At 53.8% G+C, this 21,814-nt stretch overlaps 1 protein-coding gene across 3 annotated transcripts; it reads left to right on the forward strand.

Annotated features, from left to right (window-relative positions):
* Positions 1-21,352, forward strand: SYNGR1 (synaptogyrin 1). 3 transcript variants are annotated; one of them, XM_054219907.1, is made up of 4 exons: positions 1-137; positions 12,242-12,479; positions 13,964-14,109; positions 16,617-21,352. In XM_054219907.1, the coding sequence occupies exons 1-4, from the start codon at positions 39-41 to the stop codon at positions 16,767-16,769; spliced, it is 636 nt and encodes a 211-aa protein (XP_054075882.1). In that variant the 5' UTR covers positions 1-38; the 3' UTR covers positions 16,770-21,352. The 3 variants fall into 3 exon arrangements, with proteins under 3 accessions (XP_054075882.1, XP_054075873.1, XP_054075891.1); XM_054219898.1 differs by having other exon boundaries at positions 16,551-21,351; XM_054219916.1 differs by having other exon boundaries at positions 15,305-16,693.
* The last annotated feature ends 462 nt before the right edge of the window (positions 21,353-21,814 follow it).

Genomic DNA, 21,814 nt, shown 5'->3' on the forward strand with positions numbered 1-21,814 from the left:
GAGCCCCCCGCCCGCCTCCCGCCCACCCCCGCGCCGCCATGGACGGGGGCGCCTTCGGAGCGGGCAAAGCCGGCGGCGCCTTCGACCCGCACGCCTTCATCCGGCAGCCGCACACCCTCCTGCGGCTCGTCTCATGGGTAAGGACCCGCCGGCACCGGGGGCTGCCACCGGCACCGCCAGCGGCACCGCCAGCGGGGCGCGGGGGCTTCCCGCCGGGCTGCGGGGGGAGCGGGGCTCCCTGCGGGGCGGGCGGCCGCCAGTGGCCCCGACCCCGACCTCTCTACGTACCTGCCTACATATATATATATATATTTAAATATATATAAAATCATTACGTTATATGTTATACACCACTGCATCCTATTATATTTCATATATGATGTGTTATTATGTATTATATCTTCATTACTATATATTTTATATATGCTTGTGCATGCATATGTGTCCGCACATATAGATATGCATATACGTCCGTTGATACATCTCCACACCTCTAGATCTGCGCACGCACAGATAGATATATATATATATGTATACGCCTCCATGAGCATTTATGGCTGGATCTCTGTAAATGTATGCATGTATGGTCAGATATACGGACCTCTCTCTGGGTTTATGTATCTCCTTATGTATATATTTCCATGTATATCCACATACATGTGTGCACACACAGATGCACAGCCATATGTACATATTATCTGTGTGTATGGACATACGGCCATATAGATATAGAGCCATATGGGGTGAGAGCACTCTGGTTTGGGGTTTCTTCCCTGGGGAGGCACGGGGTGAGCCAGGTTGTGCCCTGACCCCGTCTCCCTATCTGCTGTTTGGGGGGTGGTGGTGGGTCTTTCCCCCCCCTCCCGTGCCGGTGGGTTTATGGTGGGTGCAGGGAGGCAGCGGGATGGGGGGGACAGGGAGGGGAGCTGGGGCAATGCTGCAGTCCTGGTGTGGCTCCCCAGCGGGTCCGGGTTTGGGGGTACTGGGCTCTGTCCGTGCCGGAGCGAGTTGTGGGGGCTCTGGACGTCACTCTGCATTTTATCCTCATCCTCTCCCCCCAACAACCTCCTTTCCCTGTAATGGCTTTCCCCTCCGTAATTTGTGAGGGGAAAAGGGGGGGGTCTCAGGAGGGCGGTGGGGAGGGCGCAGGGTGCCGGGGGGAAGGTCTCTCCCTCTTCCCGTGACGCCGATCCCATGGCTGCCCCTGCAAGAAGGTCATTGGGATTAAGGGAGCGAGAGCTGCAGCACCAAGCCGGCGGGGAAGAGATTGAGGTCTCGTCTGGGAGCGGGGAAGGGAGGGCAGGGAGAGGGAGCAGAGGAGACACATGCGCACCGGAGCAAGGAGGAGAGGCGTCAGGCTGGCTTTGGGAAAATAAAATAAAAGCAGTGCCAGGCGGGGGAAATGAGGAGGGAAAGGGAAGGTGGCCTGCTGCTGTTGGCAGTGGGGAGGCAGCGGGGAGGCAGCCCTTGTGCTCCTGGCCGGGCGGGTGGATGATGTCCTCTCTGGGTGACGTGACTCGGAGGGCGGCTGGAGAGCCCCGAGACAGCTGAGGACGTGATTAATGCAGGAGGTCTGTCCGTCCATCCGTCCATCTGCCCGGGTTTGTTTACAGTACGGCACATCACTCTGGGAGCGGGCTTGGCCGTGCCGGGGCTGCCGCTGGCCACCGAGCGAGGGGGTACGGGTGCCCCCTGCGCCTGGCCGGCTGGAGCTGAGCCAGCCTGCGTGCCTGGGAATGATGGACGTGATGTGACCTACAAAGGCTCTCCCGCTGCTAATCTCTGTGGCAGAATTTCCTCTTTCTCCCTCTCGGTCTGGTGATTTTTTTTCCCTTCCCCCCCCCCTCATCCAAGCACTGCAGGATTTTGGCTTCCCAAAGGCACCAGGTGAGGGAGAGAGGACAGGAAATATGTTTATTTTTTAATTAGGCACCTACTCTGCTTCAGAGCATCTCAGACACTGTTGGCTCGCTCTCCGAGCTCAACTCTGCGCCCTGCAAGGTCTCCCCAGGCAAGGACCGCTTCCCGGGGACCGGCATCTCCTTGGGACCCCGCTCTGTTTCCCTGCTGCCGGTCTGACCTTGACAGAGGACAGGACGGGATTTAGCCCAGGCACTTCGCTTGGCCGTGGAAATTAAAGTCCTTTTGCAGGAGCTGGAGGTGCTCCAGGTCAGTGTCCAGCAAGGGAGGCTGGCCTGGCCATCGCAAGGCTACGTGTGCACCTCTTCTCTCCCGAAATATGAGTTCCTTCTGCTTTTACACCGGCTTAGTCATGTCTCTCTTCCTGGGCTTTTCTCCCTCTGCAAAGCCAGGGAGCCACAAGCTCACTCCAGATATTTAGTTGTGGTTTTGTTTGGTTTTTTTTTTCCTAAACTTGAGACCAAGAGGGGTCCTCATGGGCACTGAAGTCCTATCTCAGGCTATCACAAGCATCAAACCCTTTATGGACCCTTCCATAAATTTGTTGAACTTTGCTGGAAAAAGACTAATTCATGGTTTTTTTGCCCTTCTCACTCCCTCTGGGAGAGGGTTCAGCAACTCTGATGGTCGAGGCCTTCCACTGTAAATCTATTCGTGGCTGGGTTTTTATCCTTTTGCTCTTGTGCCCTTCAGTTTAAATGGCGCTTTCCCCTCCCTGGTGTTTTCCCCTGGGTGTATTTATAGACTGCGATCGCATCCACACTTAGCTTTTCTATGGCCAGGCTCTAAACTCTTCTGGTGGCGAAGGGCTCTCCCTCCCCATGGTCTCTGAGAGAGTCCTTCCGTTCACCCCCTCTGGCATGCAGTGGAAGCACCTTGCCTGCCATCTCCTGAGATCTCATTTGCCTTTATCCTGCTCGTGGGCGTGGGTGTTCCATCGTCTCCCCAGGGCAAGCTGGAGACTCCTTTCGGACCATTTCACGTGATGAGCTTTCACTGAGAGCAGAAATTCTCGTGATCGCTTCCCCAGGCGGTGACCTTGTACTCAGGTCACGATGCCTTTTAGCAGACTTTATGATGGCACGGAGGTGCGTATGGCTTTCTACCAACAGGCAGCAAAACTGGCTCCTGCCCATGGAGTTTGCAACCCAGCTGAGATGGCAGCAAATCTCCAGGGAGAGCTGCAGGATCAGGAGCAGACGGGGTGACTGAAGGTTATTTATGTTGCTCCTTGCTGAGGAGGAGGTGGGGTGGGTTTGACAAGGAGGATGCTAAGCTATGGAAAGAGGTTAGCAATTCTGGAGCGTCTGTCTACCGTGACAGTGTTGTGAGGCAGCTCAGGTTTCTTGGGTGCTTTGGAGGTCAGGCGCAGCAGAATAAGTATGCTTCTCCCTACAGAAAGGTTGGCTGGCATGGGTGCTGGCAAGTGGTGGTGGTCCTGTGGAGCGCCCATGTCAGCTTTGGATGTTGAGCCTCAGCGTGAGCCATTTCTCTGCTGCCTGCCTGCCCCAGATACACTTGCCTGGAGGAAACAGCACCTTGTAGTGCAGGGAGGCAGCCCTACGGAGCAGTCCCTCCTCAGCATCTCTGCTGAGGGTGCCTCCAAGGGCATCTAGATCTTGCAGTGAAGGGACTTGTCCAGCCTGGCTGGACTGAGGCATGCACAACGAAAGCAATGCACTGCTGGAAGATCCCGGAGGCTTCCCCACCTCTCTGTGGGGAAGGGCAGAACAACTCCCTCCCTATTCCTAGTGGCGGTCAAGGGAAGACAAGCATCTTGCCCTGTTTATGACGGGTGGCTGGCATTTACTCTGACTCCTGGTCTTTCACGGCATTGCTCCATGCCATGCCCTTTCACTTGCCACCGTCTGCAACACAGAGATGTGCTCTGAGCTGAGCTGCATCGCACAGCTGGTGCCCTACAGTAGATGGGACATGGGTGTACGGGTGGGTTTTTTGCCATGGTTTAACCCCAGCCAGCAGCTTAGAACCATGCAGCTGCTCACTCACTCCCCCCTGTTTGGATGGGGGAGAGAATCGGAAGAGCAAAAGTGAGGAAAAACCCCTCGTGGGCTGAGATAAAGGCAGTTTAATAGGTAGAACAAAAGCCGCATGCACAAACGAAGCAAGACAAGGAATTCATTGACCAATTCCCATTGGCAGTTCAGCCATCTCCAGGAAAGCAGGGAGGACTCCATCACGTGGAATGGGTTACTTGGGAAGACAAACACCATCACTCTGAACATCCCCCCCTTCCTCCTTCTTCCCCCAGCTTTATATACTGAGCATGTTATCACATGGTATGGAATATCCCTTTGGTCTGTTGGGGTCAGCTGTCCCAGCTGTGTCCCCTCCCAACTTCTTGTGCCCCGCCCAGCTTGCTCGCTGGTGGGGTGGTGTGAGGAGCAGAAAAGGCCTTGAGAGCTCAGCAACAACTAACACCACCAGTGCACTATCAAAAGTATTTCCCACCCCAAATCCCAAACATAGCGCTACACCAGCTGCTAATACAAAAGTTAGCTCCATCCCAACTGAAGCCATGACACCACCCTGCCATATAAACCTGCTTTCACCCCGCTTAGGTGACCCCACAGCTGGAGATAGTGGAGCTACAGCTGGAGATGGTGGAGCTGGGTGACCCACACTGAGCTGGAGCTGCACGGCTCCGGGATCCTTCTTGCCATAAAGCAGGCGAGCGTGGGCACATCCCTGTGTAATCCCATCGCACCCTGACCCACGGTGCTTTCCGCAGCCGGCGCGGGGGAGCTGGGAGGCTCCTTTTGCGACCCGTGGGCGTTGGATGTAGCGCACTGGCTCCATAAATAAGTAAAATGCTAATTGAAACAGGTTGTTCTAGGTGCTCACGACTGCTTGGAAACCTGCTCGCTGGAGAAAGCGAAGCGCTGCTCGATGTAAAGGCCTAACAAGGCAAAAGGAACTCACTTTTTGGAAGCAGGCCCAGCTAGGTGGCTCGGGTGAGAGCATTTCCAACCGCAGCTGCGCAGGCAAAGCTGCTCATTAAAACTTGCCACACAGATTGAGACACCAAATCTCTCTCTCACGCCAAGGGCATTGCCCCTCCGGAGGGAGGCCCAGTGAGGAGAGGCGCTGCCTGCCCTCCATCTGCTCCTCCATCACCGGCTGCCCTTGCCACCACGTCCCCTGGCTGGTGGGAGCACGCAGACGATTCCAGCTGGGATGGGAAGTGCTGTCCTCTGTCTCTGCAGGCATGTCCCATCCCAGGCAGCTCCAGCTGAGCAGGCAAGGCAGGTGAAGGACAGGAACCATGTCCCTGGCCTCGCCACGATGGACTGGTGCCTGCAAGCTGGAGGATGGGGACAAGCCCCGGCGCGGCAGGGAGCCCCGTCTCCTGCCTTGCCAGCGGGTCCTGGCTCGCCACGCTGACGTCTGACTTACGATACCCCTTGCCTCTTCCCCCCACACCACCCTTCGCTGTACAGAAGGGGCACCCATTGTGGGCTTGTGGTGGCAATTAAACTGAGCCTTAGACCCAGTGGCCATGTTAGTTTGAAACCAGCTGCAGCCTCCGCCTTCTTTCTGTCCCAGCTAAATTTAGCCGAGATATTCCCTGTATTCGTGGACGATAGCTTGTGCCCTCTGCCTCTGCTCCCCCGCGTGATCTTTGCCCCAGCCACCATGCTCGCTGGCTGCGTGCTTGCGAGATGCTTTGGTACACGATGAAAGAAACACGGCGGTTGAAAGCATGTGCTTTGAGTCAAGGCCTAGGTATGGTTCTTCGTGGGATCCCCTTCCTTGGGTTAGCTTCAAAGCGTTTTTTTGGGAATCGCTGTCACTGGGATTGGGTGAGAGGCCATGTCAGAAAACAAGCAATAGATGTGCGGAGACATGGGGTGATTCGGGTTTGGATACAGTAGGTCGTGTTGTTTCCAGCATAGCATTTCCAGGAAAGATCTTGGAGCAGGAACAAATCTCTCATTAATGGCATTTGCAGATAAAAATCTGAGAAATAGCCCATAGGGACTAAAGGCAGTCAGAAATATGAGCAAACAAATAAGATAATCATATGTAATCTGATATTTCAAATCGGGAGAGGCACACAGGTGAGGAACGGAGAAACTGCATGGTGATGAGACATGGCTAAGGCAAACATTTGTGGCAAGACAAGGCAGCAGAGAGGACTAGTGTGACTTCCTCGTGGAAAAAGATGCGACTTTTGGGTGGTCACTTCGCTAAGCACCCACCTAGTGATGTAGGGACCATCTGGAAAGCACAGAAGGACCTGGATAGCACCATGGTGGTGTGGCCGTGGGGAGCTGTCACTAGTAGCGGTGGGACAGCAGATGCTGTTTGACCACGGGAAAACTGTGAGACCTGCAGGACTGGATGGAGCTTGCTGAAGTCACTCTCTAGGACACAGCCATCTCTTTCACCAGTGGGCCCTTTCCCACAGGAAAGCTCTTCTTCCCTCTCTGGGGAGGCACGCATGGCTGCTCAGCCAGAGCCTGGCTGCCATCGGAGGCTTCCCGGACGCTGGCTTCCGGGGTGCTCCAGCATCACCCAGGGCTTGGTCTGTTGCATGGGGAAGATCAACCCAGGCTCCCAAGCACGGGTCTGGTGGAAGGCGGAAGGGTTAATGGTCGGCCTGCCGGCTGCCAAGCCATGTGTGAAAAAACAAGCTGACTGGCCAGGAAGGCCTGTCCCAGATCCCGTGGCAGGAATTAGGGATGCGGAGCCTTTCTCCCCTCCATCACCTGCTCCGGCTCAGCCCTGGCTGGGGAGCTGGTGCCATGTGGCTACTGGCCAGGGAGGGTGAGCTGGGAGGGAGGTGCTGGCATACCTGGGCTCTTCCCCAGTCCAAAGCTCAGGGGAATTGGGTACAAATGGGTACGGGGAGGCTGGGCCCCTCCTGCCCCCGCACAGGGCTCAGACACGCCGTCGAGACCGTGGGCAGGAGTTGTTCGCTGCCTGCGTGGTGCCGGCTGGAGGGAATAAATAGAGACTGCCTGTTTCCAAGCTGCCAGTCCCATGCATATCAAAAGCTGCATATGTTTCCTTCAAAATGAACTAAATACAAGTAGATCTAATGATGATAATAATAATAATAATAATGTGCAGGGCTCTCCAAAGCTTTCCAGAGACTCCATTTGCGAGTGGCTGAATGAAAATGAAAGCCAGATCATCTCTGCCAGTTTATCGTTTGCACTCTCCCTCGCTCTTGCTTTCTTTTTAAACAGATTTATTCCTGGTCATTACCAGATCAGACACAGAAAGAGGTTATTGCTTCGTTCTGCCTGAGGTGGATTTGATTTGAAGTCCCGCGAGGAATATTATGTGACCAAACTATTTCCTCTCTCTAATAGAATAAAAAGGGGGTTTGTGAGAGGGAGAGGGAACATGCAGTGCGACAGAGCCTGTGACCGGAGGGCACCGCAGTGAGCCCAAGCAGGCGGCTCGACAGAAACCCTCCTCAGCCTCATCGCTGCGATGACCATCCTGGGGATCTCGGGGATGAAGTCAGGAGGCAGCGTGACAGACTCCTGGGATGAGGTGCAGGAAAATCCTGGTGTACCACCGGAGGCTGGCCGTGCTGCGGCTCCATCACATGATGCTCAGGAGCGTCTGATGCAGGGCTGGGGATGGGCAGCGTGGTGGAAAGCCTCACATGATGCTCAGGAGGTTTCGCCTTGGCTTTCTGCGGGGCTGAGCCTGCAGCGGGGAGGTGGGGAGGGACCGCAGGGTTCATCTCTCACCTTTGCCTCTGGCAAAATCCAATCACCTAGTTCAGTGAGAAAAAAAAACCAAAAGGTCTTTTATAGTGGGATGCAGCCTTTTACCTGTTTTTCACTTTTCTTGCTGTACTGAGCCCTGGCATGCCCGTAATGGCCAGCAGGAGCCCCTTGAGAAACTGGGACAGGGAAACTCTCAGGCTCTCCCCGTCTCCTCCCCGCGGTGCATAGCATTACGTTGCATTTTGCTCGTCTTTCGGCAGCTTGCTCTGTCTCTCTCAGCTTTGCAAAGTGCCTGGCGCTGGTCTTTGCTTGGTGTCTTGGAGCTCTTTGGTGAAAACAAAGTCTCGGAAAATCATTGCAAGAACCTGTGTGGGTGCGATGTTTAAGGAGCGGTGAAGTTGAGAAAAGCCGGGTCCCAGCGGCAACGCTAGGTTGGTCAGATCTTCTCCACCTGCTGTTTTCTGTCCCTTTTTTTGAGCATAGCCGAATATATTACTGCTTATTAAATGCGTGCCTCCAGACGGGCCACACACCTGCCCAATTAATGTTGCTGTTGGAGGCTTAAGGAAACCCTCTCAACCTAAAAATCTAGTTACTTCAAGACCTGTGAACTGACTTAAACAGCCTTGCTGAAGAAATGAGGCCACTGAGCCGCAGAAAGCTGGGGATGGATGGATGGTTTTCATCGCCAAGCGTAGGAGAGCGGCTAATGATCTCCCTCCGCAGAGCAGAAGGATGGGCTGTGTTTGGGAGCATCGGGATGCAGCGCTTTGCGCCCACCTCCTGTCTGCCTTCTGACAGGTCACCTCCCTGCATCTTGGTGCTCAGTCAGGAGAAGTCTCTGGCCATCTTCTCCTCGCCTCCTCTTCGCAGCTGGGTGTGTATGTTGGACCATTTTATCAGTGGCTGTAGGCAAGACTTTGTTCATCAAGGATTCACCATGCCAAACGGGCAGAAGGAACAAGCAGCAGTAATGCAGAGGGGCAGGAGGCTTGTGCCAGGGCTGCTGGTAGCTGGCATTTCTTCAGAAGTGCTGCAGATGTGATGGGAACGTAAATGCTTCATCCTTGCAAACTTGGTGCTTTGCTTATAATCCAGGCAGCATTCATACTGCACCTGCTGCCTGGATCATCTCTGCCCGGGCATGGATTGTGAAATCAAGGAAATACAAAATACTTGCTCTTTCTAAGATGATTTGCTACGTCAGTGAGCTTCCACCCACCCGCCCCCTTCCCCACAAGAAATAGCTGCCGTGGATTAAGTGTGCAACAGTTTCTCTTGAGGGCTGCAAGATCTGGGCTCTCATAATTGTTATTTTTATTTTTTTTTTCTAGAAAATTGTCTGTGCACCTGTTGCAACAGTTTCTGGGTTCAGACATCATGGCGATAAAATGGGTGATGCTGGCTGTTGGCGGCAGCGGTGATTGCCTCTTCTCCTGCTGTCCAGCCCTGCCTGTCAGTCTGAAACCTCTGGTTGGAGCCTGCCCGTTCTTGCCCGGTCGGTGTTATCCAGTCCAGCTCAAGGCCTCTGTGCACGGCGGATCCTCACGGCGTTTTGCTGTGCCATGAGGGCGGTGGTAGGCTGGCAAAGGGAGCAAGCCCTCTCCACTGCCACTGACTTTGCCCTCTCCGCAGCGCCGGGGAGCGGAGCATGGGCCAGAGGTGATGCCTGTGGTGAGGAAAACACGGAGAAAAGGTGACATCCCTTAAGCTACTGTGCTTTGGTCCGTAGAAAGCTTTCCTAAGGACAGAGAGTCCTTTGGGGTGGCTGTTTTAGCACACAGAAGATAAGCATCTGCAGTGACTTGTTCATCTCATGAGTGAGAGTACCCGTAGTGGAATCTTCCCAAAAAAACTCCTAAGATACCTTAAATCAGATGCTTGCCAGTAAATCATACCTTGGGCACCTCCAAGCTGCCAAACAGGTTTCTCGTCATAGGAGAGGAGTTGTGGCATCTTGGCTGACTGAAGATGGAGAAAGGAAGTTAGGAATGCCACCTCTGCTTGAAAACTGGGGAGAGGGAGATGTCCCTCTGGTTTCATGACTCTGAGCTGTGTCTTTACGGTGTGCCAGCATAAAAAGGTATGAAAGAACAAATGCAAAAAGGATTTTTTCTGCTTCTTTCGCTCACAGATGAGAGCTCTTCCAGGCCAGCGGCAAACCCAAAGATAAGAGCAGAGGGAAGATGCGTATCAGGATATGAGCAGAGTAAACAGAGGTGTCTCTGGGGAGGGGCCATTACAGAAGTTCATTCATCCCAAATGAGTAAGCGGAGACTCGCAATACAGCGTGTTGAAAGGGTTGACCTGACTCAGGGAATTGACATTTTGCCAGTTTTGAGCCCTAAACCAAAACTGAACACCAGACTACGCCACTCTTGAGGCTGTTTCTCATTTTCCAAAGAGGAGGCAGGATACACTTTCTATCTAATGGAAAACGGGGCACCCGCTTTGTAATCCCAATACATGGAGTTTGGTACCTCAGGTGGCAGCATCGGCGCTGGTCACAGCCTCGCATTGGGATGTCACTTCAGGAGTCTGTCAGCTCCCCCTCAGGTTAGAGGAACACGGTGTTACTGCCAATGGTCCTAGGCAGACCTGGCGGCCCAGCCTGTTGTGAAGGTGTGCGAGGCTTCACGCTGAAAAAGCCTGGCTGTAATTGTGTGCAATTTTGCTGCTTTCCAAACCACTCAGGATGAAATTTTGAAGACCAGACCTTTGCTTTAGGCAGAAGAGATTTTTGTTTAATGTTCACAGGCAATTTCTGCGAAGTATGATCAATCTCCATTTTCAAGAAGAAGAAGGAGGAGGACAACTGAGTTGTTTTACTTCCAAGCTTAAAAAGCTCTTGTGAACTTGCAGAGAACCCATACAGTTCCCACACGTAGGAGCACCTAAGCTTTTTTAGTTTCCTCTAGTGTGTCAAAAATATGCCAAATCTCAGCAACCCTAGTGTGACCCAATTATGAGCCTTGGGGTGAAAAAATAATATCGGTGTCAGTGGATACTTGTTAGAGTTTGGCAGCTGCAACGGAGGAGGTCAGCGTTGAATATCTACCCAAGGGCTATTGGGGACTGTGAATAAGGTTCTTGCTCTGGTTCTTGATGCTACAGGTCAAATAGGAGAGGTCTGTGCTTTGGGTCTCAGACATCCAACCCCACTGATGACAGATGGTGTACTGGGTTGGCATTAATAAACAGTTAACTTTCCTGCACTCACAAAGCTGTTTCTCCACTTTCTAGGTTGCCTGCCGTGTCCTCTTCTGTTGCTCGGTTGGGTTAAGTGGTACTGGGGTCCTTCTGATCCACCTAGCAAACCCTCGACCTACCTCCACTTCCCACAGGAGACTTGGCCACCTCATCTTCTTGTGTGCTGCTTCTCCTCGGGGACTGGGTGGTGGTTCCAAGGGTGCCAGGCTCCTGTTGCACAGACAACTCCCAGGCTAGCAGAGTGTCCCCGTGACATCCTAGTGTGCGTCATGTGTATATTCACACCATGCTTGAGGTCCCATTTCCCATCTGCCTGGGGCCCTCGCAAGGCAGGCTGTAGATGGGCTGCTCCCACTGAGGGTCTGAAAATGCCCTGCAAATTAAAATCTGTACGTGCTGCCTCAGTCGTCTTCTCTTTCTCCTGGGGCTGCGAGGGGAAGCTCTTTATTTGAGATGCAGGACCGGGGTTGCTGTAACTAGTTCTCTGCTGTGGTGAACCTGCTGTGTCAAAGAGGGACAGCCTTGTGGCAGGTGATGAAGGCTAAGCCCGCGAGCGAAGATTAGACCAGCAACTGCGGATTATGGCATTTCTACCTGGACTCACCCTTAATTCTACCTGATTTAAATTAACATGCAGCGGCAGTGGCGGCGACAAGTAGGGAGGACTCATGGTGGCCCTGCCAGGTGGACCTGAAGAGGGGATATTTTGCCTGTGAAATCCGTGGGGAAGGTTGGAGGGTGTCAGCGTACGGGTGAGTGGGCAGAAGGATAAGTGGTGTCATGGGCTGGGCTGATGGAAAACTGGTGGAAAGAGGTGTGTGACGTGCGGGGAGGTGGGGAGAGTGGGAGCCCGGCAGAATGGAGCTGCAGAGCAAGCAGGACTGTGGATTGTGGGAGGGTAGATGGGGAAAAGAGCGTAGTAGCTGGATAGATAAAATTAGTGAACAAATGCGTGGCAGAGACAATGAATTCCTAGAAGGGAAAGGAGTGGGTGGGAGAATAAGTGCAGACTAAGAGGATTTCCACTACTTGGAGCCCTTGTACGCAGGCACCCGCACCAAAACCATATCGCAGTTTACCGTCCGTGTCGCCTCCCTGTGTGCCTGTGGGAACCCACCCTTACTCCAGATTGCAACTGCTTTACATTCCTTTAGATCAGATGGATAAAAAGGCTCAATCTAAAAGTGTCCTATTTTAAGTTAATCCTCAGAAATAAAATGAGACCATCTCCCCAGTAAATTCCCTGTGGCTTCAGCCCAGGCAAGGCAGCGGGACAGGAGCTCAGCTGAGCAGAGAGGTGCCTCTGAAGGGTGTCTGACCCCTGCAAAGCTCTGCTCCTTCACGCTGGTCCAGAGAGATGGGGCTTGCCCTGATGTGTCTTCTGCCTCCCTCCCCGCCAGGTGTTCTCCATCGTGGTGTTCGGCTCCATTGTCAATGAAGGGTACGTGAACCGCCTGGACGAGACACAAGAGCACTGCATTTTCAACCGCAATCGCAATGCCTGCAACTATGGCATTACCGTGGGTGTCCTCGCCTTCCTCAGCTGCCTTCTTTACCTGGCCCTGGATGCCTACTTCCCGCAGATCAGCAGCGTCAAGGACCGCAAGAAGGCAGTGCTCTCGGACATCGGAGTCTCGGGTAAGCTTCCTGGACAGTTGGGCGCAGTGCCCCTCTCCTCTGCTGGAAAGGGAGAGGGAGGGAGCTTCTGCCACCTTGCAGGCCAGGTCCCTGCTAGCAGGGAGGTCTTTGGGTTCCTTACTCTCTCAGGCTTTCTCTCTCTCTCTCCTTTTCTGTCCCTTTCTCTTCTTCTCAGCCAATCTGGCTGATGCCTCTCTGCTGTTCACCATAGGTGTAGCTCAGGGAGCCCTTGAGGACCAGCAGGTTTTGCCTCCCTGCATGCTTGTGCTTGCTAAGGCCAAGTGTTGATGCCTCTGGAGATAGTACTTCCTTCTTTTCCAGCTCCAGGTCATTGAACCCTATATATTTTAATATAGAAAAAAACAAACGTTGAGGGTTTCATGCAGGCTGACTAAACCAGTCCTCCTAGGTTACCTGGCACTCCCCATGAGAATAGCTGTGCAGGACTCCATCCAGCCCCAAGGCTTATTCTAACTTATAGTCAGATCTCTCCATCCCCAGTAGTGTGCAGAAGTGACAGACAGAGTGACGGTGCATGTGTACGTGCATGTATAACACCAGTCAGCAGCGTCATGAGGAGGCGCTTTGCTCTCGTGCTGTGACCCCGAGTCCCTCTCCTGGCTTACTCTGGCCATACAGGCAAACTTCTCCACGTCAGGGTCCCCCCACAGTTTGTCAAAGAGGCCACGAATGGAGCGAGGGCAGAATCAGGTGCAGCATCTGAACTTGTTTAGGACTTTTGGCATGCAAGTTTGTTCACAGTTAGCCCCTTGGCTAGCAGTCCTGTGTACAGCTAACGAGAAGGGGAAGGGCTGAGCCCTGTTTCGCTGCCACGTAGGAATGCCCATTTCTCTCGCTGCCGGGTATCTGGCTGCACCTGGCAGAGAGGGCGAATCCCACTCCTCCCCACCAGCTGCCAGTCTGGACTCGGGGCTCCCCCCTACCTTCACCCCTTTCCCGGGGGTGCAGCGTGTTAATGATCCTTCAGCACCTTTCCTCGGTCTGAGTCCCTTTAGCCCGTGCTGTCCTGAGCAAAACCCGGACTCTGTGCAACTGCAGGCCGGCTGCTTCCCACTCTTCTGCAGCTCCCTTGGAAGGAATTGCTCTTCGCTTGTCCTTGCAGGACAGGGCTGCGAAGCAGTGGCTGTTTCAGAGAGCCCAGGTGATCGCTCCTGCACTGGAAGCCCTTCAGGCTCCCTCCCAAGGCCAAATGCAAGTCGTGTGATCAATCCAAACACAAGCAAATGAACTCTCCTGAGATACTGTCTGCAGACACCTATCGTCACCTTGACAATTTAGCTGTCAGCGAGCCTGCCAGCTCGCTTTGGCTTAGACGGGCTGCACAGTCAGAGTTGGCCCAGTCTGCAACACGCCGGTAGGGTTGAAGTTTCCAGAGAAACGTGATGTTTTTATGTTTTGTTCACACATACCTTCTTGATGTCTCTCCCCTCCTCCTTTGGCATGCTGGTGGTGGTCCATCCCAGCCTTTTGGGCATTCCTCTGGTTCGTTGGCTTCTGCTTTCTGACCAACCAGTGGCAAGCTTCAAAAGAAGAGGACAACCCAATGAATGAGGGAGGGGATGCAGCCCGAGCAGCCATCACGTTCTCGTTCTTCTCCATCTTCACCTGGGTGAGTATACAGCAGCCATGATGTTGGATCAAGTGTCCTCTGCACTGTATTAGCACGTGGGGAATGGAATGTGACTGGCTAAGAGTGATTCCCACTGAGATCTCAGTTGACGTGGCTTCTGAGAAGGAAAAGCAGGAGGGGACGTGGCTGGGACGTAAACTTGGGAAACAAGGACTCAAAAACTTACATGGAAGAAGGTGCTAGAGCATTAATAAGCACAATGGGAAAGACGGTCCCATATCCCAGTAAGGATTGTCCTTGACAAACCTCTAATATGACCTTGGACAAGCCAGCTCCTCAAGCATCATTTTCCCTGTCTGTCAGAGGACTTTAACAGCATTTTCCGCTCACAGACGCTAAGCGGAGAAGGGAGCTCCAGGCAGGGGGTTGCACCCATCTCCCTCCCTGCTTTGCCGCTTTGCTCCCATCACGTGAAATGTCATCAGTGGCCACGAGAGGCGGCGATCGATCGTTGTCCCTCTGGGCCCTCCCTCTGCACCCATGACTGCAGCACTGCCTCACTGCATCTCGCCTCTTAGGAAGGTGATGGTGCCATCTCCTAAGACTGCCCTTTCCCCAGCAGTTCTTTATCACTAGTTTCCTGGAAAAACTGTGGTGTGCAATATAAATATCCCCCACGATTTCCTCTCATCTCTGAAAGCACCAAGCCAGAGTGATTTTTATCTGAAGTGACAGGATAATGCCAGACAGCAAAGCATTTTAGGCCAGTCTCCATGCATAAGTCCTTGTGGCTTTGTCTTGTCCTCTCCCTATAGACCTTAACGCTGGGCGGAGGATGGATAGGAAGGGTCCTGTAAGACCACAAAGCTGTCAGAGAGGAAGGGGGGCTGCAAAGAGTTGTGGAGCCAGCACCCTCGCCAAGGTGACACCAAGCGGGGGCAAGGGACAGCAGCGTGTGTGTCCCCCACTAGCTGTGTCCTGCACTCGAGTGCTGCCAAAAACCCCTTGCAAGCTCCAGCAGAAAGTGTGACAAGGAGCAAGGCTTTTGCAAGAGGTCCCTCGGGACCCTTTCTGAGGTGCCACCACCTGCAGTGGTCCTCCCCGATGCGCAGGCTTGCGAGTGGCTAAATAGGATGCTCCTCCCCAGCTTCCTTGGGGTTTTTATTTCAATCAAACACTCGGGTTTGCTCTTCCTTACTGATTCTCCTCCCCACACCCCTCTCTCTCCTCACAGGGCTCCCTCACCTTTCTGGCTTTCCGGAGACTCAGAGACATTACTTTTCAGGAAGAGTACAACACCCTGTTCCCCAGCTCCCCGTCCTTGCTGCCTTAGTGCCCCTTGCTGATGGGGGAATTTGGGGGAAGGAGCGGAGGGAGGCAGCTGGAGGAGGTTACTGAGCAGAGACCGTTCCAACGCACCGACCATGGGTGTGTGGTCACTGCAGGGCACGGGGTGGGAAGACATGGGCCATTGAACTGGAGTGAGGTTGTCCACTGAACGGGGGATCTCCCTGTGGGGAGTTGGAACTGGCAATTTCTTCTCCTCCTCCTCTGCTCCCTTCTCTCCCTCACCCGCACCCTAACTAATGCTGCGTAACACCGCTGTGCCTTTCTTTTGATGACTGCTCAGACCTAATACTTCAGCCACGAGATGCCCTCTGCCCCCACCACTTTATCTCCTCCGTTTCCTCCCAGCCCTCATTCCCCAAAACCCTCTCCTCCCGTCACCTGCTAGACTGCTCACCTCTATCAGGGATGCTCTGGGACAACGAGCCATGCCTGCTGGAGTTCTGTGATTCTGAACCCTGTGCCCAGCCTCCCGCAGTCCACCGAAGGGTGTCCTGTCTGCAGGGCCTGGGGCAGGAGGCAGCAGTACGCTTGCTAAACGACCCCTGGTCTGGGAAGCAGCTGCCTTGCCTCCTGCTGCTTCTTCCCAAGGTCTGTGCTGCACCATGCGGATGTTGGTCGGTGAAGGGGTTATGGGGGGTTACCGCTACCTCGCTACGCTGGGTCAAATCCTGCTCTCCAGCCTGGCAGATGAACCTTCTGCGGTGATGCTGAGGCAGAGTGCCTTCCCAGGATCCGGAGGGGCTGAATGGGATAACCACATGCCAGCTGAGCCTTTGTGACCTGTGCCACGTCGCTGAAACCCCACTGCCGGGCAGGAGGTGCCCAGCAGACCCCAGAGACAGCAGGGAGGCCCGGTGGGCTGCACGTGGCCATCTGAGCTTGCAGCCATCCCTGCCCAGCCCTCCTCTCTGCCGGCGGGATCATGCCTTCTGTGGGGCAGCCTGAATCTCCATGCTCTCGGGGGCGTTTCACCGGCAGTCTGCCAGGCGGGCCTCGCACACTAATCCGTAACCACTACTAACCCCACTTTTGTTTGTTTCTCTTTCTCGGTACGTTCCCCCCCCCCCCCCATCTCTTTCTCCTCTCCCCTCTTTGCTTCCCTTCCCTTCCCTCCACCTCCTCCCTTAAAGGTGGGCCAGGCATTCCTGGCGTATCAGCGTTTCCGGCTGGGTGCCGACTCGGCCCTCTTCTCCCAGGACTACATGGACCCAAGCCAGGACTCCGGCATGCCTTATGCTCCCTACACGAACGAGGAGGATGCTACAGATGCGGTGGGGACCTACCAGCAGCCCCCTCCGGCAGATGCTTTCGACACCGAGACACAGGGGTACCAAACGCAGAACTACTGAGCCACCGATGCCCCTTTTCCTTTCCCCTTTCCCTTCTGCCCCCTTTCCCACTGCCGGCAGAAAGCCGAGGCACAAACCAGACACGTGCGTAGTGGCACAAGAGGTGGCTCTCAGCTATGCTCCAGCCTTCTGGGTCATCTGTTTTTATTTATCGTTTTTAAAAAAGGAAAAAAAAAGAGAAAAAAGGTTTCCCCATCACCTCTTCCTTCTTCTCCCTCCCAAAACTACCTGCCAGAACCAAATTCTTCCAAAATCTGTCACCGCATTGTGACAGGAAGGTCCCTCCTTCCCTCTTCTCCCTCCTGCTTTGCTGCGGAGGGCCGGTGGGTCTGGCCAGTGGGCAGGAGAGGGACGATGGCACCAGCAGGGCAGGGGAGAGGGTGTTGCAGGTAGAAAGGAAGGAGTGAGAGGGACCAGGGACCTTCCTAGGAGAGACGGTGTCGCTAAAGGCTGGAGTAGGTGTGTCAGCATCCGAATTGGGCTGGAGGGCCTGGTGGCTCAGGGAGGGGGACGGTGTTGGAGCCAGCATGCAGGCGTGCGAGGGTGGAGGGGGGGCTTGATGGGAACGGGAATGGTGTTCCCCATCCAAAGACAAGGAGGCTTTTCTCTGCCATGCACTAGTGAGAGAGGGGTGCTTTATTTTTAGAGGGTTTGGGAAGAAGTTGTATTGGGGAGGGGGAGCACAAAGAGGTAAAATGGGAAGGGAGGGAGGAATATTTGCAGGTACAATCAAAAAACCACAGGCAGGTCTGTAGGTTGCAGCAAGAGACTCAGCAGAGCGGAGGGGCAGTGCCATGAGAGTCATTCCTTCCCCAGCCTCCTCGGACTGTGGCGGAGGTGGTTCCCCTCACCTGTACGTCCTTTGTTCTGAGAAGTCAGTCTTCTCAGACCAGTGTTTGGTGATGCAGGAGGATGCCACGCTCAGTCCCTGGCCTCTAGGCGCAGTCCCTGTGAGAGGAAGGATGGAGGAGGTGGGCTTCTAGGGGGCCTTGAGAGCCCTCGTCCCCAGCTGGGCTGGTTCAAGGGGGGAGAGGAGAACTTTGCCATTTCACCCTGGGCAGGAGGAGGAGAAGAAAGCGTTTCGCTCCTCAGGTCCTGCTGAACCCTCCTCTGTTCCTCTGCTACCACACTGCAAAGCATCTTGGTGATACCATCTTTGTGGCACACAGGAATGGAGCAGGACTCCCCCTGGAAAGAAATACCGCTGCTGGGACAGCCGGTGTGCATCTGACTCTTGCACAGGGGTGAAACCAAGCGGGGAAGGGTCCTGCCCCCCGCGGCTGTGTTTTACCTCCTACTCAGATGGGGAGGAGGTCTTGATGTGCAGAGAACTGGTTGGGGCCAGAGAGCTCTCTGGAAACTGGTCTTACTGTACTTTGCGTAGACTATACCTTAGTGCATCTTCTGCAGCACCTCAGATCCTGTCTGTCTTTAAAGCCTCACCTAGGTGGCAGTAGTGACTCTCAGATAGAGCTCGTATGGACATCATTCCACACTCCTCATGATTTTGCTTCAAGTAAAGACATAGCTGTGGAAGCACACTCTTTATTCCAGGACAGAAGTAAGGTCTATGTGTGAAGATGGTCCCTAAAGGGAAATAAGGAAATAATTCAGCAATAGCCACCTAGACAATTCTCCCCAGCACAGACATCTCTCAGAGCACAAGCAGCAGGGTATGCCTTGCAGCAGCGAGAAGCTCCATCCCCCAGGCAGCCACCCTGCTCCATGCAACACTGGCCCCAGCAGCAGAGATCAGGAGCAGATCCAAAGTCCATAGGTGCTCCCCCTGAGAGTCCAGCCTATTCCCTGTAGCACCCTTAGGAGTCAGGAGGATGGGACATGGATCTGGCCTGTGGCTGTGGGAACATCCCATCTGGAGGACACCGAGGTTACCAGTCCTTCCCCTCCTCCCAGCGTGACTCCTCTCCAGCTGCCCCACAGCGATAGGGAAGGGGTGGAAGCCCTAGAGCTGCAGGCCCCAAGAGGGAAGGGGGGCAGTTGTTCTCCGCTGTATATAGGCATTGTTTCTACCTGCTCCTACCAGCAGACTCGTGCTGCCGGTGGCTGTCCCCGTGGCTTGTCCTCCCTGTGGTTTGCCCTGCATTGCTGGTGGTTAACCACTGGGGAGGACGGGAGAGGGGGACCAGCTATCCCCGTGGGCGCATCAGGAGGGACTGGGCACACATCTCTTGCTCTGTGGCTGTGAGCGAAAGCAATACTGTAAATAGGAGGGGTATTTTTTGGAGGGAAGCCCCTCGGGCTTCTTCTTCTGTGGGCTTAGCCTAATATTTAGGCTTGGGAGGGGGTTACTTTATTGAGAGGGGTTCGTTATGTCTGTGGCTGTGGGGGGAGCTCCCTCCAGTCCGTCTCTGCCACCAGGGGAGAGGAAAGAACGAGTGACGAGGTGGAGGAGAAAAACGAGTTGTACTCACCCAGACTCATCTGTGTCATCCTTCGTGCTTTTGTTGTGGGTGGGTGGGGGAAACTAAGGCAAGGAGGCGGCTATAAATAACCAGCCCTCAGCACAAAAATGTGTTGTACTTTTTGCCATCACCTGTCCCCACTCCTCGGTGAGGGGGTGAGGGACCAGGCGCATGAGGAGAGGTACGGACCATACTTGGGGGGTCTACCCGGGGCTCTGTTTTGGGGTGTAGCACAGGAGCATCTTACATGCCGCTTCTCCCATCAGAGTTACGTAGACGGCTAAACACCATTTGGGGCTGGCTAATGAGCAAGCTTTTCTTTATCCTCTTTGGCTTGCTTCCCTCGTGTAACCAGCTGATGGGCTCTGGTGGGCTTGAGGTGGGAATGAGCCTCCCCGTCAGCACTTCAGAGAGACATGAGCCAGGTGGCTTCATCCTGAGTTACTGCCCATCTCTGTCCCTTTCCTCCTTGCTTTGTGTCATAGGAAAGGCATTAGCGTGGCAGGGGAGTCTACAACAGGAGATATTTGGGAAACTTCTTGCTTTTGCTCCTGGGAGAAGACATGCTCTCCCTGGGTTGATGTGCTTTCAGCCTTTGCAGTGGAGGGTTGGTGGTGACAGACCTGGGGGTGGGACTCTCCTTGTTTGCACGTAGCTCTTTCAAATGCAATTTCCAGTGGCATTTGGCTGGTTCTGCAGCTGATGAGAGATAGGGACCTACCCAAAGGGTTGATTATCTTATCTTAGGTGCTTCTGATAAGGTGCTGCCTATTTCTGGTGATCATCAGGCAAGACCCGAGCAGCTGGCTGGAACATGTCCCTTTTAGATCCCAAACGTGGGTGAGATCAGCCCCACTCCAGGGATTAGGAGATCAGAGGGAAGGCTGTATAAGCAAAACGATAAGGCGGCTTTCTTCCCCCTCTGCCATTTGTCTGGATTACAGAGGATTACGCATCCCCTGTTGGGAGCAGTAGCCCCTTGATGTCTTCTTATCTCATGAAGCCCCCAAGTAAGGGACTGTTTTGTGCAAGCAGGGGCTGTGAAGGGCAAAGGGATGATGGAACTTTGCCCCAATTCCATCTGTGGCTTCAGCCTCCTGACGTGTTTCCATCCCCGACTCACCCACGTCCCCCACCACGCTGTTCATCACCTCATCACACACCCTTCCCCTCCGCGTTATTCCTGGCAGTTCCCTCAGGGGAGGAGGCGTCTTTGTCCCTGCACCCTGGTGAGGAGCACTTGGGAGGACCCGGGAAGGCAGCATGGCGGGGTGGTTCCCACAGGAGGAGTCTCCGCTCCGGTCCCCAGAGCAGGTACAAGGCAAGGAGCCCAGCGAGGCCACCTCATGCAGCAAGTCCAAACCATCCATCCATCCAGACAACTGCTTGCGTGGCATCCGTAACACCACCTGGGCTGCCCTGCCCCTTCCCCTGCCGCATTACTGCCTGTGTATAGTATATATATTATATATATATATTTAAAAAGATGTATAATATAAAGCTATACATATATACGTATATACGATGACTCACGGATGGCCTGCCGCATACAGGATCCCCTGAGTGGTCTTGTCTAAGCCCGAGTGTCCCTTCACCCCTCCGCCCCTCGCCCCTCTCTGTTCCAAAATCCGACTACAGTGAACCCCGCCACCTCGGCACCTGTGTTTACAATGTCCTATATATTTGTGGTTAACAAAGTGAAGGTGGTAACTACTGGTGTCTCAATAAAGTTATGACGTTCAAAATAACCAAACTATATGGAAAAAAAAAAGGTAAAAATATGGTCTGGATTTTCTTCTTTGGGGAGGGATGGCTTTTTTTTAAGATGGGTTTGCTACAAGAGCACAGCTCCTGTGTTCCTGCACAGCCGTCCGGCAAGTTTGGTGGCAATCGGGGGCTTGAAGAGAGGAGAGAGACCTAAAGAAGTTATTGAGATAGGTATTTCAGGGGGAGATAATGGTTGCTTGTTTCGCTTGGCCTAAGTTTCGGGTCACACACACCATCAAGTGTCTCTTACCTAATCAGTAGGAAAATGAGAAGGAGCTGGACATGCCATATTGGAAGAGGACTCTCATTGTGAACGGGATCTGGCTGTAGGAGGTGTGGAGGTGGGGGGACATAGAGAAACGTAGGATACAAACCTATATGAAAATAAACATCAGTATTTCCATGCCCAGGGAAGCAGATCTGTTCATTACTTTGAAGTGTCTGTACCTCTGTTCATCTATGTGTGACCATCGCTCGGCTGTCTGGCACGGTACGCATTTTCAAAACATAAATACCGGGAAACAATAGCTGTGAGGGCACTGAGCGGGTGTCAGTAATTAGTAGCCCACCATTAAAAAAGATCTCATCTCAATGGGCTCTGCAATAAAAATAAAATTCAGAGTCCCCTCCCGTGATGATGCTTAGGTAAAGCTTCCTTCTCATCCCCTTTTAATGAGCCTGTCACCTGAGTACCCAAGTATCACATTTCCCAACCCCTGTGCAGCTTGAGGACAGTGAGCAGAGGCACATGATGGCGAGTGGGCTCTGTCCCGTCCTCCAGACTGTCACCCCTCTTTGGGACACAACTGAGCACACACGCACTGTACCTTCACCTCAAATTGTATGCAAAGTGTT

This window comes from Rissa tridactyla, chromosome 1 (genome assembly GCF_028500815.1).
Source record: "Rissa tridactyla isolate bRisTri1 chromosome 1, bRisTri1.patW.cur.20221130, whole genome shotgun sequence".
Taxonomy (NCBI): Eukaryota; Metazoa; Chordata; class Aves; order Charadriiformes; family Laridae; genus Rissa; species Rissa tridactyla.